The sequence below is a fragment of the Aulonocara sp. 'chitande type north' Nkhata Bay genome, linkage group LG4 (assembly GCF_057382095.1).
Source record: "Aulonocara sp. 'chitande type north' Nkhata Bay isolate Kocher_YH1m ecotype deep benthic linkage group LG4, A_spYH_male_GT1.1, whole genome shotgun sequence".
NCBI lineage: Eukaryota > Metazoa > Chordata > Actinopteri > Cichliformes > Cichlidae > Aulonocara > Aulonocara sp. 'chitande type north' Nkhata Bay.
The window spans coordinates 32,389,433-32,413,196 of record NC_141347.1 but is presented as its reverse complement, the minus strand read 5'-3'; the positions used below and the strand labels follow the sequence as shown (position 1 = coordinate 32,413,196).

The following is a 23,764-nucleotide window of genomic DNA, read 5'->3' as shown; positions in this document are numbered from 1 at the left end:
TGGAACTCTTCATCTTTTAGACGCATCTTGGATGAAAGGTGAAACATCTTCAAAGAAGTTAAATATGTCCAGTTGCCTTCTTTGAAGCTCTTACACACAGGAAATTACACTTCATTTTGATCAAAAGCTCCAGACTAGAAGCCAGTAAATGTTAGTAAAATAGGTAGCCATGGTAGAATTAATTTGAAAATACAGGTCATAGTGTTGAGCAGTGTGCAACACACTGAAGCAGTTAAACCAATCGTTATGTGAAGTGAATACCAAATATGGAAGAGAAAATTGGTTAAACTTTTTTGAAAAGGGGGAGTAAAATTGTGACATGCTAGTTATTTACTTTTTGCTTTGTAGTTTATGTGAATAAAATTTGCACAGGGATTATACGCAAATATCTGAGCTGCCTGCAAAAATATGTTTGACACCGCTACGATTATGTGGAATGATGCGTATCACAACCATTTATGCCCCCCAGTGGCCACAGTGAGAAATGACAAAACCACTTTTTTGTGGTTGTTTGCTGCCAGGAACTGTTTAAGTTTAAATTAAATGAATTTAAACCACTTTAGAGAAATATACAACTCCCATCTTTCATGTCACCTTTTTGGATTTTAACATCAACAGTAAAAACTCCTTTTATGTCACATGATGCTAAAGCAACAGCCCATACAACAAGAGCTTAGTTCTTAATGTGGCAGGCTGGGTTTTACTCCAGTCCCTTTGCATCATGTCATCCCATCTCAATCCCAACTTTCTGACCCTATCACTATGTAATGAAAGCCAAAAATGAATATATAAAAGCATGTGCCAAAGGAGTCCTTTTAATCAAAAACCTCTCATTTTCCATGTCAATATACACTTGAAATTCCTCTCAAACAAATGCATTTTCTTGAAAACATTTTGGAATACAGACTAAATGCCAAAGAGAGGCACTTCACTAAAACTTGAATACAAGACACAAAAAGAACTATACATATTTGTTTTGACATGTACTCGAGTGACTGTGAATCATCACAGTGCGCCTTCAGAAATCAAACAGTTTGCTTTGTAGATTAACAAAATGCAAAAATACAAACACACTTGGCAAAAAACCACTGGAGAAAATAAAGCATCAAGTTTGCAAGCCAAAAGCATGAGGCCAGTGAGACAAACAACGATAACACATCCTAATTTGATTGTTTTTAATGGACAGGAGGATTTATTACAGCTGTATTGCTTGACTTGACTTACAATAACAACAGTCTTAGATGGTATATGTACAGTAGCTGTCTCGGAGCCGCTTATGCTGATCTGACCAAACTGTTAAACTCCAAACCATGATGTCCTAACCAGCCTGATAGGAGGTTTGGTACACTTCCTATCTAATCGAAATCTATAAAATATCCCCTACGGTTCTGTGCTTGTGTCAGCCTCTGATATGCTCTGCTATCTGCCTATACAGACAAGCTTGTTATGGAGCAGTTGGGTGCACATAAAGATCGATTAATGTGTTTATGTTCTCTTTAGTTGTCCCATCTGCTCTTTCTACGTTTAGGTGGTTCAGGGACAGCAAAGCTATCGCTTCCTCTGTCCCTCCCATCTCCACTCCCCCTGTCTCCCCCATCCCTATCACTCCTCCGATCATCTCTGTCCCTCTTGCTTCCATCTCCGTTACGACTGTCACTGTGGCGGCTGCTGCTGTGGCGATCACGGTCGCCGTGGCGGTCACGATCTCTATCTCTATCCCCGTGACGATCCCGGTCTCCGTAGCGATCCTCGCTACTGTATCGATCGTTCCTGTCGCTATGGCGGTGTTGACTGTCACCGTGACGCCCCCGGTCGTCCCCGTGTCTATCACGTGAGCTCTCTCTCTGTGACGGAGGTGCAGGTGGAGTGTAGCTCTGGAGTGAACTGGTTTGACTGGTGGGGGCCACTGAGCTCAGGGAGCCAGCACTGGTGAAACCCACCATGGACAAGGTAGCACTGTGAGACCGTTCTGAGCCATTGGCAGATTCTGTTGGCACAGAGCTCAGGCTGCCGGCACTGGTCCATCCTGAGGAGCCACTAGACTTGGCACTGAGCTTTGGGGGGCCGCTGGATGCAGCTACAAAGTGGCTCTTATATTGAGCCTAGAGGAAAAAGAGACATTATGAATGACTAACTATCTTAAACCTAAGGCATTTATTCCTTTCTAACAAAGAATGTCCAAAGTAAGCGTACACAGTAAGTTTAAGATGAACTCATCAAGATGCAACTGAACTGCTTTTCAGCTTTGATTTAAGCGGCTAAACAAAAAATACTGCATTAAGCACTGAGGAGTTACAGAAATCTTTATACATAATACATGGAGGTAAGTCTAACAAAGGAGTATTAGGGCCACACTGAGGAAAAACAAATATTATTGATCATTTTGAGAAAAAAGTCGAAATACTAATTTGAGTTAAAAGTTGAATCGTGCAGATTACTGCTGTCGGTTTAAGGCAAACTGTCACGGCTGCTATACCCTCTACAAAATGCCTTGTGTAGATATAACATACATCCTCTTTATTGAACGAGGGTGGAACCATCGATAATCTTGCCTCTGTCCATTACCAGCCCTTCCATTTTGTACAAATGCACTCTTCCAAGTTTGTGTGGTTTTTCTGTTGCAGCTTCTGAATCTTCTTTTCACCGTCGTTCTTATCACCACACTGTGTTTATGCGCTAAAAGAGAAATCATTTCTTTCCTTGTCACTTAAGCTGAGTCTGAAGTACGATTTCAGTAACTCTGAGGATACAGCAGCCGTGGGAATTTGTCTCGAAACAACAAATGTAATCTCCACATTTTGAATTTTTTCTCTAATTCGATTTTCAACTTTTATTTTATTCTCAAAATGATCAATAATATTTTTTTTCTTAATGTGGCCCTAATACTATGTCGTAAACGTGCATTTGAAATCTCTCTAGGTAGGAATAATTATAGACCATAAAGGAGAATGGCAGAAAAATTGAATTAGTGAGTACCTGGAAGGCTTGTTTCATTGCAGACATGCGATCTCCCATTGCCCCAGTAGTTGGTTTGCTGTAGCCTTCATAGCTACTAGTGGAAGACAACAAGCTACTAGTGCTGCTACGATCCTGTAAAGAAAACAGTTATAAGTCATTATCTGTTATTATGGGCATTTTGCTAATTAATTTACAGTGTGCATTAATGATTACAATCATTAGGTTTTAACTTACAGAACTTTCAGCCCCAAGGCCGGGTCTCTCTCTGTAACCAAGACCACCTCCACCAATATTCAGTTTCTTTCCTTTGCCACCTTTGAATCGTGACTTCCTGAACCAGGGATTCTGGGGAAAAAAACCCCAAAACAATGCAAATTGAGCAAAGTTTATAAAAAAAAAATCAATTAATAAAGTGATGCATTTAGTCCAGATAAATATTATTTGTGAATCAGTGATTTATCTAACCTGCATGGCCAAGTCCATCAGTTCTTTGGAAACAGCCTGATTAGCTCCCTCCAGATTCCGCACCAGGTCCCCAGCAAATGATGTGTCTTTATTAGTGAGGAGAGTGTAGGCCACACCTTTCTCTCCAGCACGACCCGTTCTACCGATCCTGTGGGTGTGTGTGTCGATGTCTCGTGCAACGTCGTAGTTCACCACCGTACGAATTGATGGGATGTCCAGACCACGAGCTAGTAAGAGGAAAAAAGGGAGCAAGGAAATGTGTTTCTCAGCTTGAAGAAAATTAAGTTGCTACAGAAAGTGATGAAAACGTAAAGAAAAGGGAACAAGGAAACCTTAGTGTCAATCAGAACTACATCGTGTACACACCAGCTACATCAGTGGCCACCAGAACGGGCAAGTTCTTCTTCTTGAAATCACTGATGACCTTGTTCCTCTCGCTCTGGTCCATATCACCATGCAGGAGGCCCAGGCTGTAGCCCTCTTGAGTCAGGTTAGTAGCTAGCTCCTCACAGTTGGCCTTCTTGGTGACAAAAATGAGGACCGATCCTGTGGAGGTGAATTCGACCAGCCGGCGAGTCAGCCAGCCCCATTTATCAGACCCACTGACCAGCATCTCCACTACCTGAGTCACATCCTCATTGGCCTTTTTAGAGAGGATTAAAATAAAAGCAGTGTCAGGGCATTTTTTTGTTTGCATTTTAATGAAAGCCTAAAAGAAACATGTTATGTACTTTTTAATACAGAGCTTCAAAGACAAAAATGTCTTACAAAACTTTTGAGTAGACATGAAACTACGTTTTAAAAATCTAAAGTTAGGAAAAGTTGAATTCTATGTACTTCACCACCCTGTGAACATTTAAGAAGCATTAACATTAAAAGCTATATTTACCTCTCCAATGTCTCCCTGCACGACACGAATGGGATCAACCAAAATGTCTCTAGCAAGCCGCTCTATCTTCTTCCGAAATGTAGCACTAAACAGAAGAGCTGAGAAGAAATTAATGAATCAATATTAATATATAAATTCTCAGTAGTTCCAGTATTTGCATTAAAAAAAAAAAAAGAATCATATCACTTACTCTGTCTGTCTGGGCGAACGTGGCTGGCAATGGATCTAACCTGATATTCTAAAGCAAAAAGAAAGAAAACAAAAAATGATTTCAACATACTGTAAATTAGAAAGAATAAAAGCACAACATCTTTCCTAGAGCAGTGACCATGATAACCCACCAAAGCCCATATCAAACATTCGATCAGCCTCATCAAACACCAGGTATGTTACTCTCTGCAGAGACGTGGCCTTCTTTTTAACGTGGTCTATCAGACGACCCTGTGCAAACACACACGTGCAGTGAACTTAATGCTTATTTTGCAATGGTGCAGCAAATGCTTCATCTTTAACCAGGAGAAATGAAAAAAGGTTCTTACTGGAGTGCACACAACAATCTCTGCACCGTCCTGCAAAGCCTTGGCTTGCTCCCACATGCTGCCTCCTCCATATACAGCCACTGAACGCAATGAGTAGGCTTTCCCAAAGCGCTTACATTCTGCATGGATCTAGTAAATATTAACAGTTACACACCATACTGAGCCAACGCTTTTAACATTGTAATTTCAAATATACCCTTTATACTCCAACCTTCTCTTACCTGCTGACAAAGCTCTCTGGTAGGGCACACGATGACTGCGATGGGTCCTTCCCCAGGCTCCAGTTCCTTTTGGTCCATGATATGAACCAGCATTGGCCAGATAAAAGCTGCAGTTTTGCCGCTGCCCGTTTTTGCAATACCTATCATATCACGTCCTGACAGCGCAATGGGGACACCCTAAAATCAAAATTTATTCCCCATTAATAACAACTTATTAAATTTTCACCCATGTGAATATCAAAACATTAAATTACAACATACCTGACACTGAATTGGTGTGGGCTGAGTATATTCAGACTTCCGAATTTGGTGCATTAGTTGCTCATCGAAATTAAAGTGGGCAAAGCTGGTACAAGGTTTTGGAGGGGCAGCACCAGATACCTGAGAAAGAACAAAACAATGAGCAACAAATAACTTAATCTTTATTTCGCGATCCATGTTGCTAGTAATATCGGTGATAAAGAAAATAAGACTAGAAAAGAAAGCTTAAACTACATCCCTATCCCTTCTCAGGTACAAAAAATGAATAACAGACTTACTCGTAAGTTCAGTTTATGCCTCAACTCCAGCACCTGAGTTCCAGTCAAGCTGCTGAGTTCCTCATGCTCTTCGTAAAAGTTTTTCTCAAAGGGTGGATAATCAATCTATGAAAAATTGCAAAAAAGGCAGCAAAATGTACAATCAAATAGTTATCATATGTGAGAAATACAAAAACAACAACAACAACCCCCCCAAACAATTGTGTGTTTTCAGTGAGAATTATGAACTTTACCTCTGAGTGGTCAATAGGAGGGAGTGGCATGATAATTTTCTTGGTTGTAGAGGGAATTGGATTCCCATCACTGTCATAATCAATGTTTTCCTCCTCCTCTTCCTGTGTCAGCCCAGCGGTGGGATTCTCTGCCATGTAGCGGAAGTAAGCTTCCTGCAGAGATTAAATCATTTCAGGTGAAAAAGTGAGCTAGTACAGCCTTACTACAGCCTCCAGGATGAAGTGACAAATGAGACTTTCAGCTTTATAGCACAAGCTTAACATACGGGTTAAAGAATACTCAACAATTTAAAAACAAGAATGAAATGCATTTAAAAATATTGATCCTATATGCAACCTGGTCAAAAAAAAAGGGAAGACATGAGGCTTTATAACATTAGAGAGGGTAGACCTCTCTGACCAGCAAAGTAGAGGATTAAAAACTTTGGAGGGCTCACTCACTTGCTCATCTTCTTCTTCAATGTCATCACGAATACCCCTGAAATGACAAGCGGAGAAAAAAAAACTTCCCTGCGGCTCGTTCGTACACCAAAGACAGCCCACATCCCACTATGAGTACGATCAATCTGCTTACCTCACAATATCTTTCTTTTTTTTTTATTTAGCAAAGGTACTGTTGGATTTTTATTTTTATTTACATTTTTTTCTTGGAGAAATTTGAATGATAAGGTTTGAGTAAAGTTTAACAGCTTTTGGCAACTTAAGCCACATTTAAAATTAAATGAAATTTTGATCCAATTGTGGGCAATTTCTTTTTTCCTGTTGAAATTATTTTATTTAATGCCTAACACCTAAATTAAGCATAAAAACAAGCAAATATAGAGTCTTACTTGGCTGACTTTTTCTCCTTCTCCTTTTCCTCTAGTTTCTTCATGTCTTTAGCTGCTTGGTTCTGAAAAATAAAAATAAAATAAATCTGTTAAAGGCAGAATTTAGTTTAGTTTGTGTCTCTGCTTATCTGTAAAATCTACTCACCTCAACTTCGGCCATGAAAGCATCCAAAGGGTCATCTTCGCTGTCTGAGCCACCACCTGACTGCATCTGTTGCCGTGTGGGTGAGTTTTCAGCTGGGATGTAAGGCAGATCCATGTTACTGCTGGACTCCTCTTCATCATCTTCAAAATATCTAATTGAAAAGAGGACATATGCAGCTTATACATTTACTCACAATCCCAGTATGTGCTGCTATCAAGGGCTGAAATTAATATTTCTATTACTGTACATATGTGAGATATGTAATACTCACGCATTTTCCTCATCAAAATTAGCTCTTTTGGTCCCTATTTTGTAGAATGATGGGAGCTGCTGGTTCTTCCCATATCCACCACTTCCAGATCCTGGGCCTCCAAATGATGTGTGTGATTGATGAGGAAGGCGAGGCTCTTCTTTTTTTCCTGCGAGTGAAAACCCCCCAAAGCCAAAACCTCGCTTCACACCAGGACCACCTTTGTTCCAGTTCATGGCTGTTCTGAAAAGAATTTAAAAAAAGAGCTCTTAGAGAAGTCTCTAAAATCTTAAACCAGCCCTGTTACACTTCCCAATTTAAAGTTAAAAAATAGTTCTTCTTTCAGTTCTTCTTTCTCCTTTGTCACACCAACCCTGCTTCACTACATCCACCAACCTCTGTGATCCTCCTCTCTTCCTCCTTACAGGCAGCTCAGTTTTTAAAAACCATCTCAAACTTGCCTCTTTAGTGTTGCTGGCCTGAGCTGTTCGTCTGATGTACTCACTTCTAATTTTGTCCATCCCAACTAAAACCTGATCATGTTCAACTCAGCTCAGGCTCCTGTCTCCACCCTGTCTCCACTGTCCGTTGCTTTGGATGGTTGACCCCAGGTATTTAAACTCATCCACCTTGACTACCTTTCACTGTTACACCTGTCTCCCTCTAATTTGTGCACATGTAATCTGTCTTGGTTATACTGCCCTCCATTCCTATTCTCTCCAGACCATAAATCTCACCAGTTCGCTTCCTCCAGCTCACTATTCTCACTACAAATCACAACGTCATCTACGAACACCATAATCCACGAAGACTCCAACCTGACCTCATCTTTCAATGTGTCCACCTCCACTGCAAACAATAAGGGGCTCAGAGCCGATCCTTGATGTAATCCTACCCCCACAGTGAACCCATCTGTCACACCTACTTCATACCTCACCACTGTCTGTCCTCACACATGTCCTGCACCACGCTTACATGCTTCTCTCCCAGTCCCCACTGCCTCATGCAATAACACAGTTCCTCTCTTAGAATCCTATCATACACTTTTTCTTGATTCAGAAAGACAAAGTGCAGCTCCATCTGACCTTTTCTATACTTCGTGGCTCTTTATTAAAGGTGCCCTCAGCACAATCTGACTCAGCATTATGGACACCTCTCTCTTTAGTCGGTCACATGGTCAATAGCGTCCACTTCTAACAAGGGCATTTCGGTGGATAATGACGAGTTTACTAACAAATAATACGGATTGTAAGTACATTACATCCCCTACTGCGGAAAGCAACTTTAGCTGAACAACACATGCGCAGACGAGCATCTACGACTATTCACGTCAATACGACTACTATGATAAATACACAAAATTCATGAAACGCCTTTATTGATATCTATAACGGTACTACAGAAACTGCTGTCTATTGGCGGTATGCATATTTGTTAACAAGCAACAGCAAAGCATCGACGTTACGGTTCCTAAAGCTTACCGCATACGCTAAATACGAAGATAAAAGTAAACACAATACATTTTGATTGCCCTGCTAGCTTCGAGAGGTTGTTTGCGTCGTAGCAGTTGGACAATAACAGCACTTGGACATGATTTATCTGCACCAAATGTTAGCGTTAGCTCAAGGCCGCAGTAAGGCCGAGGAGGTGTGCGACGTTAGGATCGAAACTTTGCCGTGAACGAGGCCCTTTCACACCCAAGCGCAGCACAGAGCTTCATTTTTTTTCATTAGCCGAAAGCATCGATCCTTTGTAGTGCTAAACGGTAGGGAGTATTTATTTACCTGTTTCTTTTTCCAATAAAAGCGCCTCTGTTTTCACTAGTCCCCCACGGTGCTTGCGTCAACCGTGTGCGCGAGGTTTCTTTTTGCGCATTTCGTCATTCGCTGGCGACACGGCGCGCAACCCATAAAGCTTAGTAGAGAGCTATCAAAAACATCCTGCCGGAGAGGATGGTGCGCCAAATAAGTTAGTCTAAGACGGTATCACATCAACAAGGCATTTCTGCTCCGAGCATTATACGGGTGAGTTATCGAGGTGTTAAAATAATGGCGTTTCTGACTAAAACAGGTTGATGTCGCCGTTTTAGCTAACTATGCCACCCTGTGTCCTCCATCATAGCAACATTAGCGAGTACCCCCCCCAATAATAACAATAATATTATTGTGGTACTAGTGAATGATTTCTTTATTTTCTTTCGCTTTATTCACGCTTCTCCTTCTTCTCCTTTTTTGTTGTTGCTGACAGTCGCTCAGCAAATCTGTTTGCGTAGCCATCATCAATACTGAAACGTAAACTCCGACCGCTTCTAAGCTTAAAATGACAAGAAAAGAGATGTCATGCGTCAAACCAATAGTTACTTCTACAGGTCATTTAGCTGGTTGTTTTATTTTTCTATACAAGGTTTAGTAAGCGCTTTAATGAACTGCGATAACTTGTAAGCGAAATGAAAACGAGGAAAGACTGGTTTTGCTTGTTTGGCGACGTACCAAAGCATTAGACATGTTATTGTCTACAACTTGTGTTAAATTTCACATTTATTCTGTGAAATAATTGTAATATGTATTGATTATATTAAATTTAATTAACCACTACTACAGCTGAGTGAGGCTAGACCGCTACATACATTTTTTTTCTTTCTTTCTTGTTTCCACAGTTATTCCCTTTATCTGTTTTCGGCATCAAATGTAACACACTTGAGAGGATCGATGTCTTTTCTTGTAAGTATTTGGTCAAATTCTTCTAAATTCTTGTATTGTCTTGCAGGGCTGGTATCATGAGGATTGATTCTTAAGCCAGACCATGCCTTATGTCTAATTGTATGCTTTTATTCATTATGCCCACTGAAGATTGCCACTGTACCAAGAGAAGGATTAATCCCTTTAAGGGATTCATCATTAGTGTATTCATGTTTCTAAAGTTAACACATCAAAGAAACACTTTGCCTTTCGATCCAGCACTGCTTATAGATATACAAGACTGGACACAATTGCTAAATGTGTTTGAAACAGAGCTTTGCACAACTTTCTCTTGCACAATATTAAAGAAACTTCTACAGCTGCACCTTACTAAATTAACCAACTTTATTCAGCAACATTAAATGTGCCTATATTTATGTGTAACCTTTCCTTATTCTTGCTTGCATTTCTCTCCTTTTTTCCATTAACTCTCTGTGTATGTCAGCGTTGGGTATCTGAGAAATTGAGTGTGGAGAGCCTGCGGGATTTGGAGTTGTTTGGAGGTGAGACTCAAAGCCAAATTAATTTTTAACCATAGGGTTCACCTTTCACAAACCACTGACCATTCAACAGCACCAACAGAAAACAACTTTCAGTTTTCACTGAAGCTTTGCTCCAGTTGAGTATTTACTTTGCTGTGAATTTCACAATTATGAAAGCTTTCCATCCCCTAATCATCTGTCAGCAGCGTTCTTAACTTATTGTTTCATTTTACAAGGGAACATTATCACAGGATGGCACTCACAACTGATGTCATGTGGGCTTGCCACGCTTCTTCTGAAGTTGTATTTGGTATTAAAAGTTCTTATTTTTGACTATTAAATATTTTATTTCACAAGTAATTAAATGCGACTTTATCCTTTTAATGAATTAAGTTGCAGCTGACCACATGTACTGTACACCATTAACATAAATGGTCATTAAAAATGGGATACACAGTAGATACATATGTGAAACAATGCAGATCATTTAAACATGTGGTTACAAACAAAGATAAAACATACCTAAAAGAAAAAAAAATAGTGCAGTCCTAGGAATGTCTAAGAGGCAGAACTCTCAGAGTCCCACGCCTCTAGTAGAGGACCCGAGTTTGAGGAGCACATACCATGCCTCGGGGGTGAGAGGGAGATTTATTTATTTAAATAGGAAGAGGGTACAATAGTATTAAAACAAGGATGGGAATTAAAATGCTTTTGTCTTGATTATTTTGGTTCCCTTAGATTCCTGATCTGGGGGAAAAAATAAAAAAATTCACGAGGTTTCAGCATTGGTGCAACTCTGAGTGTGAAAACAGGGTGGAAATAAAGCAAAAAAACAACAAGGAAAAAACAAGAAAGGCATGCATGTGACTGAACTGTGCAAAAGGTCCACAGCCATTAGTTTGGTGTAATTGTTTTGCAGTGCTCAGCTGACAGAAAAGTATGCAAGCATTGATAAAAACTGATCTGAGGTCTGAGACATAGAGTTAAGGTAAATGGACAATCTGCAGCTATTTCTTAGTCCCCACCTTCAGTGACTGCAGTTCATGCATTAATTCATTAATGACTGCACCTTAAGGCTACAAGAAACTCTTTAGTGAGGTGTAGAGGGACTGTTGCAATGAGGGTGCTCCAGGTTTTGCAGGGTTCACAGCACTACAATGTCACATACATAATTTAATGTAATTGGTTACTGAAGAAACATCCATATTGTTGTAAAGCCTACATAGTATGGCGTCTCAGTTAATTGGGCTCCAAGGAGTCTAGTGTTAAACTCATTACACAGCCTTAGCAAGGGATGTCTGTGTCTCTCACTTTGTCTTACTTCTTCCCAGCTGACAAGTCATTTAACTCTGAGCAGCTTATTTAAGGTTAGATTTGGAATAGTTCCACGTGCATACAAGGAACATTTATGCAACTTAAAAAAAAAAAAAAAAAAAAAAAAATCTTGATATTGGCAACAGAGTTGCTTTGCTAATGTGTTTAGAGTTGTAATGATTTGCTAACTCTTGTTTCTGATATTCTATATAGTTTTTACCCCTCAGCCATAAAGGGCTGATGGGGTATTGTTGTCACCCTGCCAGGTGGGTGATGTCGACACATTTTGTAAATGCAATAACTGAAGAACAAAGCGACGTACAATTTTCAAATTGACACCATATGTATAGCTACCAAAAAATCTTGAAGAAGTTCATATCTGTGTGACCTAGACCTTAAGGTCAGAGGTCAAGTTTTCTGAAAATCCTGTGAATGCAAAGCTCATCTTTGGGCTGTCAGACTCCTCAATAATTAGTATTATAATTGTGATATTCTTGTTATTTTTGTCAAGTGTTTGTTTTTAATAAGAAGTTGTACAGTATTTGTCTCATTTTCATTTCAATGCATGCAGATCATTGCTCAGAGCTGCATTTGGATCAAGTATTTAATTTCTGTTTTGGCTGTGTTCATGATGGTTAAAATAACATCTGGGAAGAGCCTGATGGGTTTAGTGAGATTGTTTTGTTTTATTTTTTAAATTTGTGTTTTTTAAGAACGAATGAAGCCTTTAAAACAGATAATTCTGTGTGGGTGGTCACCAAGGACAAAGATGCTGAATTAGACAAATCATGTGAAACCAGCAAAGCTCATTTATCAAATTTTTGGGTCATGCAGCAAACCCTTACTTCCAGAGGCTGTGTTAACCAGTTCAAAAGCTTCTCTAAACACAGATCCTTCTCTTGTTTTGTTTGTGTACATGTTTTTATGTCATTGATGTGGTTTTTCTACCCCAGAGCAAGCTCAGGGAGTCTCTCGCAGGAAAGTAAGTGTGGTACTCCTGCCACTGCATCACCCCATGTGCCTTTTGTGTATGTGCGTGCATGCATGTATATGTATGTGCGCACACAGAATAAGCAGAATCCACTACCCCCTCAAGGCTTTGCACATTTATATATGCATGACTTTGCAGTTCATGACACACACTGTACATGCTTGTAGCATAGAAAGCCCTTTTCACCTCACTCACAAGGGCTTCTGTTTTGTGGTTTATAGACAAGCATACCTACAGCTTATTTGAAATAGTCTGAGTCCTTTGGTGTGCTGCTGTTTACATGTTGGCCTTCAGGCAGCTGCTGTTTTGGATTTTGTTGGGTTTTTGTAGCCGTACTAAAAGTCTTGAGTAACATTAAAAAGATATTGTATGTTTTCACACTTCCTGTGTGAGGTGACGGCCCCTATGTTGAGTTGGTGGTGAGCTGAAAGTGTCACACTTTGATGTCTGCGACCGTGTGTCCCTGCAGTTTGTTAATGGATGGAGTTCCATGTGTTGAGCTTTTGCAATGCATGGTAACCCTTTCTAAATCTGATCACAGTGGCAGCGTCTAGTGTACCCCATGTGATTAGATGACATTTGCCGACACTCCCTTAAGCGATGGCTACCAAAGCATGTTTGACTTTGCTGTCATGCCAGTTTTAATGTGTATTTAATTTAAACTACATAAAGATAATTTCTTGTGGCTTGGTTTACACAAGAAACAACTCTTAGTTTTATCTGTGAGGATATTTTCGGAGTTGTGTGTTCCTGATCTTGATCTTGAAGCCATCTCCAGCCTGTAAGAGTAAATTATGATCAAAGAAGGGTGCTGTTCTAATTTTGCCTGTCTCTTACTGCTGGTCACCATGGAGACAGTCCAAATATTCATACATCTTGCTGCCATTTGCCTCCACAGCTTGACTGCAGTCTGTCCATTTCCATCATTTTAACAGAAGTAAACTGATGGAATTCAGGAGTCCTCACTTTCAAAAATATAAGCTGTTCTCTACATGTTATGTAAAAGGTTTTAAGCTTAACTTCTGTTTTTGTTATTGGAGAATTAGTTCATAGCATAGATGGTTTAAAAGATGGCACAGTTACCATGAAGTCTCGTTCCGAGGCTTTGAAATGAGCATTTACACTATTAGCGTCTTGGTTGCAAAACAAACAAACAAACAAACAAAAAAATGCAATCAGATGTAATGGAGAGGGGCAGATCTGACTTTGAAACTGCTTGCTTATCGGTTCGTGACTTGTAATTGACAAGTTATTAGCACACGAGCGTTCACACATGGCTTTCAGATAGGGCAGGGGTGTCAAACTCAAATACACAGTGGGCCAAAATTCAAAACTGGAACAAAGTCGCGGGCTAACATTAATATTTATTGGAAAAAAAATCTTCCTCCAGATATAAGAATGAATCTTTTCTTATGGACTCAAATAAGTTTTGCTGGAAAACTGAATATGGAACAAGCAAAGCTTAATACTAAACAATATATATATTAGCTGTATAATACCAGTAGGCCATCTCTAATAGTATTTTGGTATGGCTTCGTGGGCCAAATGTAATTAGGCTGCGGGCCAAATTTGGCCCGCGGGCCAGAGTTTGACACCTATGAGATAGGGATTAAGACCCTTCACAATTGGCCTGGAAGCTACATCCATGTTTTTACACTGTGTTGTTCAGAGGAGTAACCATATACAACTGATGCACTGTAATTCTCTGGAGCAATTAAAATTGCGTATATGTCCTTAGGAATTATTGAGGTATTCTGATTAAGTGGAGCTCTGGTCATTATTTTAATGATTAGACTTATAGTTTGCCCAGTTTGTGTTGCTAATTTTCTCTAATTCCACTAGTGCTGTGGGTCATGCTAACATAGTCTCCTCTCTAGTGATCTTCTAACAGCTATCACACATAAGACTAAGTCTCCAGCTGTCACTCACAAACCCTTTTGGTTCAGTGCTATGACCACTGAGGTTCATGCCAGAACTGATCTTCGTTCACTGTTTCCTTTTCTCCTCCAGGCCAATGAGGACAGTCAGGAGAGTCTGACCTCGTTCCCTCGTCGAGACACTATGGGCAGTTTCCTTCCTGACAGCAGCTCTTATGAGCTCCTTGCTGTTATTGGTAAGTAAAATCAAAGACATGCCTCAACTTAATTCAGTTTTTGTTGGCAGTAACAGATTTGTTTTGCCTGCACTGGCTAAAGAACAGTTTCTTGTGATGTTTTTTTTTTTCTTCATAAAACTAGATCACCTAGGGTTTTTCCTGACTCCTAATGCACCTTTTAAGCACAGCTGGCCTCCATATAGTTAAGGTAGTAGCTTTGGGTGACCTTCATTAATGTCGTTCTTGTTATTTCTGGACATTTGTTAAACAAAATGTATTGATGCTTGAGTAAAGAACACTCAACTTAAAAATAGTTATATATAAACAAGTGGTCAAAGGAACAATAAGCTTTTTCTATAGCAATAAGTCTATCAACTGTTCATTTAAAATTTTTATCACTGCTCTTTTTTTCAGTATTGATCAGAATTTAATCAAATGTACACACACCGTGGTCACCTTCCTGTGAATTATGATAGCTCATGAGCTGGATCTGCTACTATATCAGTAGTTTAGAGTCCTGGTGGTTTTTCCTTCCTTTTAAACTAAAGATGAATGTAATGAATTGTTTTAAGTGTAGCTAAATGTGTTGTTTTGGTTTTTTTACTATTAAAGGTAGTATTTGGATTGTAAATAAAAAGTATTGTTAAGTTGTGTGTGTTTAGCATTTAACAACATACAACAACATAAATATTCAAACAAACAGAACTGGAGGATGACTTTGTCTCAGTGATTTGAATATTGTCTTGTAGGTCGGGGCTTGGACAATTTAATGACTGTTAACCTGGCTCGATATAGACCCACTGGGGAGCATGTGGCCATCCGACGGATTGACTTGGAGTCATGTACTAATGACATGGTTACCTACTTGCAGGTTTGAATCGCTCAATGCCTTCAGTGTGCATGACTTGACTCTTATGTCACCCTCCTCCCCATATTTCATTTTAGTGCTTTATTGAGAATTTATCTGTTTGCCAGCCTCGTAGTCTATTGCATTTTATGTAATCTTCTCCTCCCCATCTTTCGCTCTGACATAATAAGATGTAGTTTCCTTTCTGTCTCACAGGGTGAACTACATGTGTCAAAGTTGTTTCACCACCCCAGTATTCTACCATACAAGAGCGTCTTTATAGCTGAAAATGAATTATGGGTCATCACACCTTTCATGGCTTATGGTAAGAAATCCAATTTCTTACCTTATTGCTGTTTCTCATACGTTATGCAACTAAATTTATGTTAACAATTCATGAAGCGGCCTCTGCTAATGTCGGAGAGCTTTCTAATCACGATCATCTGTTTTTGAATCTTGCAGGGTCAGCCAGAGATCTCATCTGCACACATTTTACAGATGGTATGAGTGAGCTGACTATAGCATACATTTTGCTAGGCATGCTCAAAGCTCTTGAATACATCCATCATATGGGATATGTGCACCGGTAAGACAAGCATGTGGTTTAATGTATATTACCCTGTCATTAAAATACAATCATTCACACCTGATACGATATTGATTATCTTAAATGTTTTGGTTATGCAGGAGTGTGAAGGCCAGCCACGTTTTGATCTCTGCAGATGGACAAGTGTGCATGTCAGGTCTGCGGAGCATCTTTAGCCTCATTCGACATGGCCAAAGGGCCAAAGTGGTCCACGACTTCCCCCAGTATAGCGTTAACGTGCTGCCGTGGCTTAGTCCCGAAGTGCTGCAACAGGTACTACATTTTTCAACACTGTGAATGCTGTTCTGCGGTCAATGTTAGAGGCTGCAGAACTATAGTTTTCATGCTACATGCACAACGAAAATGAGAAGAGGGGTACAGATGAAACTGACAGTTTCTATTTGATTTTTTTTTTTTTTTTTTGAAGAATCTCCAGGGCTATGACTCTCGATCAGACATCTACAGCCTCGGGATCACAGCCTGTGAACTAGCCAATGGACACGTTCCCTTCAAAGACATGCCAGCTACACAGGTAAGCAGAGATGTGTCAACGGCCTAAATAGTCTCCTATGTTACATTTTGACTGTAGAAAGTAATTTAATGGTAAACAACAATATTGGTGTTATTTTCATTTTGATCTAAACTGAAGATTAGGGGCAAAGCTGAACACTAAAACCACAAACTCTTAAGGTGTGCAAGAAGGTCATTGGGTTAAACTAATACTAGCTCATTTCCACAGATGCTACTGGAGAAGCTAAACGGGACAGTGCCATGCTTGCTGGATACCACAACTATACCACCAGAGGAGCTGTCCATGAAGCCTTCCCGTTCTGGTGCTGACTCTGGGATCTGTGAGGGTCCAGGACCGGGAGGAGTCCGAAACTCCAACGGTGAACCCTCGTCATCGTCAGGAGGACACCCATACAACCGGACGTTCTCCCCACAGTTCCACACCTTTGTTGAGCTGTGTCTACAGCGAGACCCAGAAAAAAGGTTGGGGAAACTCTCCCTGCATATTTAAAGTATATATGCGATAAATGCACTGCAACTGCTTTTAGGAATGTGTTATGACTGGGACACTAACTGTTTTCCCAATTGCATTTCTTCAGACCATCTGCAACCAGTCTTGTTGGCCATCCCTTCTTCAAACAGGTGTGCAAGATATCGAATTAATTATAACATTTTCACTTGTGTACATGTATCAGTATATAGTATTTAAAGTGTTAGACAATTGTGGGAGAGTTAGAACATTTAAATTTGGTAAATAAGATATGAATTGGTCGTGTTTCAGTTTGTTCTCTAAATCTTTTTGTTTTCTTAGATCAAACGGCGACCTTCAGAGGCCCTACCTGAGCTGTTGCGGCCCGTGTCGCCTATCACCAGCTTTGAAAGCTCCCAGCCTCAGGACTCACCTTCTGGACTTGCCAGTCTGGAGTCCGGTCTCAGCCACCTGGAAGTAGATGACTGGGACTTCTGACAGTGGAGGATTTGGCGGGAAGATGTTCATATGAGAAACTCTCTGAGCAGATGGGACAAGATTCGTTTTTGTTATGGCCCCTATGTATATAATACTAAAAGGAGTGGCTGTTCTCAGACCCAGGTTACAAACCAGCAGCCATCCTGCCTCTTTTGACATCTCTCACGCTTTTGTTCTTTAGATATGCACAAACTCTTGCACTGCACTGATTGCCTATTTGTCTCTCTCTCACACACACACACCTACACCTGTTTACAGATTGTACTCTTACATTACAAGCCCCCTGGAGCTAAAACAAAACAGGACTCTCACTTCCTCATGCTAGTGTTGAGGTCAGAGAGTCTGTGTTTGTAGCCTAAAGAGTCTCACAAAACAAACTGGTTTGAAGCTGCTACTAAATATTCAGAGGGGACACTCTACCTCGTGTGAGAACAGGGCTGCTTGATGCGGCCCATATGCTCAGTGAGGCCATAATGGCGCACAGCAGTCCTCACAGCTGACTCGGTTAGTCTTCTGCACCAGATGGAAGGTTTTGCGTTTACCCGGAGGGTCAATTAAATTAACAGCATGTAAACACATTTCTTAGCTCTACTTGTGTTACAGTGTAAACTACATTTCATGTTTCAGGCAACTATTCTGTTGCACAGAGGTTAAGATTAACGTGTTAGTTTAACCATCAAAGCATAGACGTATGTATTTGCTTGAACTTACTCTGGGTATTAACTCATGTCAAAAATGAATGTTTTATTGGTGCTTGTTTTGTCTGCATGTATATTTGAAAGTGAGGGCAAAGCAATGTGTTGCAAAACTCAAACTTGACTTTTAACAATAAACGTGGTTGACGTTAATTTTTTATTTTGATGGCACCACACAGTGAGGCTGTAAACCTTGTTTAAAAAATGTTTTATTTCAATTTTACACAGACAAACACGTAAGGGGAGGCTGGAAATGTTTGGATTTTGCTAATTGTCTTCATCGGATGGTGGTTGGTCTGTCATGGCATTGTGCTTCTCCAGCTTAGCCATCAACTCTGAGAGGGGAAAAAGGTAAAATAAAACATGATTAATGGGTATTATTAAGTTGCACTGATTACAATACTATCTTACAACCTTGATTATACTTATTGCGGTCAAAGACAGCTGGAAACCTGGTGGCCGAGTAATCATTGCTGTTATACTTTGAAGCCCGTCGCATGCATAGTTGACACATTTTTATGTAAATTCTCCACACCCGAGTGTGCAGTGACAAAAAGTAGGCAAACACACATCTGCATGGACTCCTTCACTCAAAGTCTAAAGCCAAAATTTATTTCACTCGTAACTGAGCGGACCCAAGGATGCAGAAAGGACAATCAAGACATTTAAAGAAGTCGTCTGTTTTATAGAGATCTTGCCTACCTTTAGCAGGATTGAACACTCCGTGGGTTTGAGTATCGCACACATAACAGCGCTTGGACTTGCGGTAATGCTGAAGTGCACAAACCTCACAAAAGAAGTGCCTGCACCTGAGAGACATTAGACTTGTTAATATGTTTCCAAAAACAGGGAACAGCTTGGCAAGGAAAAAAATGACATTAAAGTCTTACTTTGTGACTACGGGATTCTTATAGGATTCCCGGCAGATGAAGCACTTGAAGGGCAAGTCTTCCTCATCACTGCTTACTTCATAGTTCTCTTCATCTAAATAAAAATAAGACAGCGTTCAGGAAAAGATCGTTTACAGTAGGAACAAAAATGCAGTTCCTTCTCAACTCACCATTGGCTCCATATCGTCCCTCTTCCAGTTCCCTCTCAATCTGCCAGCCATGTTTGTAGTCTGATCTGTCGTGAAGAAACTTGCAGCTGTCTGATAGGAGAGATGATCATGAGGAAGCTTTATTGAACGACCAGTATTTTCTTAAATGTCTCACACACACTACAAATTGCTCTAATCTATAGATAAATAGAATAAAAAACACAACTCAATCGCAATGAAAAAAGGTCTTAAGAAAAAATATAAGGTTTTATGAAAACCACCCAAAAAAGTGTCTGCCAAAATTTTTCTTGTAAAGGCTTTGGCACAGTTGCAGTCACACTTGTGCCACCTGATGCATTTATACACGTAATAGTTTAATTTCCCACAAAACAAAAACAATACCGGAATAAAAACAAAGTTGTAAGGGAATTTGATATTATTGCCATTAACTTTTCCCTGATTTTCTGTCGTTTTTGTGAATTTCCCTTTTTGTCATAGTGACTTCTTTTAAACAAAATACTGCATGGTTTGACTTCCTGAAAAATCCAAATTCTTAAGTTCTCCCATTACATCACATGTTAAAAGTGTTTTCTCTTATAAACGCAGACCATTTGAAAGCAGTGAGTTTAATGTCATGTATAAGAAACCTGTTTGAGCTTTGTGACGTTTCGTTATTGTGCTGGGAGCAAAGTCTAAAGATGCGCTGTGGTCATTAAGAGTATGACATGGTCAGCAACAATACTCATATATGCTGTGGCATTTAAACCAAACTCAACTTGTACTAAGGGACCCAAAGTGTGCCAAGAAAATGTTTCCCAACAATATTACACCAGCAGCAGCAGCATGAACTGTTAATACAAGACAAGATTCTTCTATCGTCCAGGTTAGAGTGAGCCTGTGTGAACTGTAGCTTGAGTTTTCTGTTCTTAGCTGTCACCAGTTCAACCCAGTGTGGTCTTCTGTTGCTGAACCTCCATCTGCATCAAGGTTTAACAGTTGTCCATTCAGAGATGCCCTTCTGCGTAATGTGTGGTCATTTAAATTACTGTTGCCTTCCTATCAGCTCAAGCAGTCAGACCAATCTCTGATTTCTGCCATCAAAAAGGGAAGTTCACCTGGAGAACTGCAGCTCACCTAATATTGTAAACCAGTCTCTGTAAACCCTAAAGGTGGCTCTGTGGGAAAATTCCAGTGCATCTACATTTTCTGAAATACTCAAGATCAGCTTGTCTGGCACCGACAACAATGCCACATTTGCCACATTTGAGTCACATAAACCAAATTTCTTGCCTGCTTCTATGTGGCTGAATAGATTTTTGAACCGACAAGCAGTTGAACAGATACACCTATTGAAGTGGCCAATGAGTGTATGTTGTTCTAACTAGTGGGAGGTTTTACTTACATTTGTCCCATTTAACACGTAACATTTAATCTGAGTTGTTTTTCTTCCTCAATAGATGGAGGGAAGTCATTAAAAAGACATTAAAATGAAAAGTGTTTGATTAATTATACAAAAGACATGTATTTTAAAATATCATACCCACCTCCAAAACCACAGAAACCAGTCTCCTTGTAGTCTTTGCAGATATCTGGCTGGTAGTCCCATCTGACTGTGGCTCGCAGATGTTCAGGGGCTCTGATTGGTCCTTTTCTGTTAAAATGATTGAACTGAATTATACATATCAGTATTAACTAATTACATTTCAGAACTAAAAAAAACCCAAAACTGCATCAGTGATAGATCATCAACCATGCACCATCATAGGAAAGTCTTGAGCAGATGGAGCATTATTTAATGTCTATTTCAAGCCCCTTAAAAAGCTCAAGATTTCCTTTGTCTTTGTGGTTTATTAGCACTTTTAATGATACACACATCCACAAGAGAAGTGCATTTGGTGTTCTGTTTACTTTTATTTTTTTAATGACACAATGTGACTGTGATGGAATGGATAAGCCTCGCCTTAATGCTCACCTGACCATGCCAGAGGAGGCATTGCCCATAGTTGTGTCTTTAGGCTTGATGAATTTTTGGTAGTTGTTGATGCCACGGTAGATTTTATCATCATCTTTACCTGTCAGTTCCTATTACAAGAGGAAAAAAAGAACATTAGTTCAATATTTAGTTGAAACTACTGGACTTTTTTTTTTTAATTTTAGCACTCAAGTCACAATTTGTGAATATGAACAGAACAGTTTTCCAACTAAGTCATTATATGATAGGAGTTGTAGCCTTTTCTACAAGGCTTTAACATTAAAAATAGCATCTACTACCTCTTGGATTTTCTGACTCCTTTCAAAAATGGCCTGGGCATCTTTGTCTTTCTCTGTGTCCAGCTGATATGTAGCAGTTGCACCCATGTCCTCCGGTCCCTCTGGTTTCTTGTTTTTGGGTAGGATTGGGAAAAAGATTTACATTAAATACTTATATGTGAGCACATCAATAAGTTTGCAAGACTGTGGCTCTTAAGCAGTATACAGGAGAGGGAACACACACACACAAGGCAAATCAGAAGAGGCCAAATCAGCATGCATACAGATGAAACAACAAAAAGGTTGGATACCTTGCTCATTCATATCCCCTTTACTTTTAAAGGACAGCCTTTAAAAAGTCAGTATGATAGAAAAAGTCAACTCACCGCTGATCGTGTGGACTTGTAGGAAACAGTCATCTTCTTGTCTTCTTTCTCATCTTCACTTTCACTGGATGATACAGCATCTCTCTCCACTTTCTTTGTCTGGACAAAAATCCCAAAACAAAAACAGTCACCTCTGTCTCATTTGAGGCTACTGTCATAGCAGTCTTGTCTGCAAATGTGTGTTTGCATGATTAGATTTATAAACTTTTTCAAAATATCAGGTTTGCCCAAATTCTAAATGTAAAAAGAAAAAGCTATATATGCATTAACATAACACACTTTTAAATACTTTAGTACTCTTGTAAATCTAAATGCAGATTTAGACTTTTGCAAATCTAACTTTGTACCAGCTGATTCTGGATACATACTTGCCGTTTCCAGTGCACGTTGAGGTACACAGTGATTAAAACAGAAAAAAAACAATTCTCGACAAACACGTGTCAAAAAAATATAAATAATAAAAAATAAATAAATAATCCCCTAATTACCCTCTGAATCATTGGGTTGACGCGAGTTTCTTTCTTTTCTTTTCTCACAACGAGGGTCTGGTCCTCATCACTGTTTTCATCTGAAAAGGACATGAGTGAGATACATTTGGTGAAAAAATCTAGTAACTTGCCCAATAACTGACAGCAGACTTGCAAAATCTTAGAATAATCTCGGAGTTAACTGGGAGGACAAAAAACAGCAGGCGCATCCAGTGTTCCAAATTCCGAGGAAACGTAAACGAGGCACGAATGTGAAATTTGTTTATAACAGGAACAAAATATGTGTCATCTGCGGTACTTTACATCGTTTCTCCGATTTTTGGAATCAGATACAGTAGTTTTGCCTCTTCCCGTGTTAATAACACAGTGGTTATCTGTAAAGGACTACGAGAACAGAAACAAGTAGTCGATCATTAAAAAGCTCGAGCGCTGTCGGCACCGGAAGTTCACTGGGCTTTAAATGATCAGAAAGTGAGTTAAATAACAAACCTTTCTCGCTATCGCTTGCTTTTCTCTTTCGCCCAGAGAATTTCTTATTAGATTTTTTAAACAGAAAAGTGCAAGATCCCTCCCGAGGCTTCTCCGATTCCGCCATCTTGAATCTGTTTTGTAAATATCTGCTCTCGCCACAGCACCCTCTAGTGTCTAGGAGTCATCTTAAGTTAGTCCCTGTACTGGCCAAAAGGAGAATCACACCTGTCCATTTACTCAGGCATTGTAAAGTTAGATTTAAAAAGACAACAATGATACTTCAGTGAGAAAGTGGCTGCAATTTTTGCGAGCCAGTCAATCAAAGATTGCTCAATGATATTTACCTATTTCATATTTAAAAATAATTCATGAGAATTTAAGTTATGTCTTGGAAATCTTTAGAACTCTATGAAGTGCTGTTATGTTTTTAGAGCTGTGCCAGAACACGTTCGTCTGCCAAAGGGGGATTTAGATACTTGTCAAAAAGTTATAATTATTTAAACTGTTTTAAATGACTTGTTGGTCTATAATCTATCAAATAAATTGCAAAAGTTTCAGACCAGGCACAAGGTAGGAGCTGCAGGAAGTAATTGGCTAAGTTACTCTTAGACAGTGACTTCCTTTATTTTTCCAGGTAAAAAGTCTAACTGATATTAAAAATATCTTTTTCAAAACATGTTTGGTCAAAGAGGGCTTTGGGGATTACAACAAATGTAAAAGAACAGTTCTATAAAGATATTTTAAGCAGCAAAAAAGGACTGGATTGATTATAATGCAGGACGCAGAGTAGCTACAATAACGCAGAGTCGAGATACTTGCAAAAAAGGTCATTTCTT

General features: G+C 39.6%; 3 protein-coding genes across 7 annotated transcripts; 1 reads left to right on the top strand and 2 right to left on the bottom strand.

Annotated features, from left to right (window-relative positions):
* Window positions 1-799: 799 nt before the first annotated feature.
* Window positions 800-9,006, bottom strand: ddx42 (DEAD (Asp-Glu-Ala-Asp) box helicase 42). Of its 2 annotated transcripts, none has more exons than XM_086289952.1 (18): window positions 8,854-9,006; window positions 7,091-7,312; window positions 6,820-6,970; window positions 6,675-6,736; window positions 6,286-6,322; window positions 5,845-5,997; window positions 5,612-5,716; window positions 5,334-5,453; window positions 5,073-5,249; window positions 4,852-4,980; window positions 4,654-4,753; window positions 4,503-4,550; window positions 4,313-4,410; window positions 3,790-4,066; window positions 3,424-3,650; window positions 3,193-3,303; window positions 2,977-3,090; window positions 800-2,102 (listed from the first exon to the last, which is right to left on the bottom strand). In XM_086289952.1, the coding sequence occupies exons 2-18, from the start codon at window positions 7,303-7,305 to the stop codon at window positions 1,497-1,499; spliced, it is 2,730 nt and encodes a 909-aa protein (XP_086146078.1). In that variant the 5' UTR covers window positions 7,306-7,312; window positions 8,854-9,006; the 3' UTR covers window positions 800-1,496. The 2 variants fall into 2 exon arrangements, with proteins under 2 accessions (XP_086146078.1, XP_086146079.1); XM_086289953.1 differs by having other exon boundaries at window positions 7,091-7,307; window positions 8,854-8,941.
* On the top strand, window positions 8,561-18,798 carry strada (STE20 related adaptor alpha). Of its 4 annotated transcripts, XM_086289957.1 has the most exons (13): window positions 9,073-9,093; window positions 9,726-9,789; window positions 10,253-10,310; window positions 12,557-12,585; window positions 14,605-14,707; window positions 15,439-15,560; window positions 15,753-15,861; window positions 15,999-16,122; window positions 16,224-16,395; window positions 16,550-16,654; window positions 16,862-17,115; window positions 17,232-17,274; window positions 17,444-18,798. In XM_086289957.1, the coding sequence occupies exons 2-13, from the start codon at window positions 9,778-9,780 to the stop codon at window positions 17,597-17,599; spliced, it is 1,287 nt and encodes a 428-aa protein (XP_086146083.1). In that variant the 5' UTR covers window positions 9,073-9,093; window positions 9,726-9,777; the 3' UTR covers window positions 17,600-18,798. The 4 variants fall into 4 exon arrangements, with proteins under 4 accessions (XP_086146081.1, XP_086146080.1, XP_086146083.1 ...); XM_086289956.1 differs by lacking the exon at window positions 12,557-12,585 and having other exon boundaries at window positions 9,076-9,093; window positions 17,444-18,793; XM_086289955.1 differs by lacking the exons at window positions 9,073-9,093; window positions 10,253-10,310; window positions 12,557-12,585 and adding an exon at window positions 8,561-8,834 and having other exon boundaries at window positions 17,444-18,795.
* rnf113a (ring finger protein 113A) lies at window positions 18,484-23,103 on the bottom strand. The gene is made up of 10 exons (XM_086289962.1): window positions 22,947-23,103; window positions 22,458-22,537; window positions 21,970-22,068; window positions 21,605-21,712; window positions 21,306-21,415; window positions 20,878-20,984; window positions 19,355-19,444; window positions 19,185-19,278; window positions 18,997-19,103; window positions 18,484-18,629 (listed from the first exon to the last, which is right to left on the bottom strand). Exons 1-10 carry the CDS (start codon window positions 23,050-23,052, stop codon window positions 18,562-18,564), a joined length of 969 nt encoding a protein of 322 aa, XP_086146088.1. The 5' UTR covers window positions 23,053-23,103; the 3' UTR covers window positions 18,484-18,561.
* Window positions 23,104-23,764: the final 661 nt, after the last annotated feature.

Excerpts from the sequence above, each read along its gene's own strand:
- ddx42 (XM_086289952.1), bottom strand. The coding sequence starts at position 7,305 with ATGAACTGGAACAAAGGTGGTCCTGGTGTGAAGCGAGGTTTTGGCTTT. Across the intron at positions 6,971-7,090 it reads AATTTTGATGAGGAAAATGC|ATATTTTGAAGATGATGAAG; the intron begins GTGAGTATTACA and ends CTTTTCAATTAG. Across the intron at positions 5,250-5,333 it reads CCACACCAATTCAGTGTCAG|GGTGTCCCCATTGCGCTGTC; the intron begins GTATGTTGTAAT and ends TTTTGATTTTAG.
- strada (XM_086289957.1), top strand. Across the intron at positions 16,396-16,549 it reads GTCCCGAAGTGCTGCAACAG|AATCTCCAGGGCTATGACTC; the intron begins GTACTACATTTT and ends TTTTTTTTGAAG. Across the intron at positions 17,275-17,443 it reads GCCATCCCTTCTTCAAACAG|ATCAAACGGCGACCTTCAGA; the intron begins GTGTGCAAGATA and ends TTGTTTTCTTAG.
- rnf113a (XM_086289962.1), bottom strand. The coding sequence starts at position 23,052 with ATGGCGGAATCGGAGAAGCCTCGGGAGGGATCTTGCACTTTTCTGTTT. Across the intron at positions 19,104-19,184 it reads AAGAATCCCGTAGTCACAAA|GTGCAGGCACTTCTTTTGTG; the intron begins GTAAGACTTTAA and ends AATGTCTCTCAG. Across the intron at positions 18,630-18,996 it reads AGTGTTCAATCCTGCTAAAG|AGTTGATGGCTAAGCTGGAG; the intron begins GTAGGCAAGATC and ends TTCCCCTCTCAG.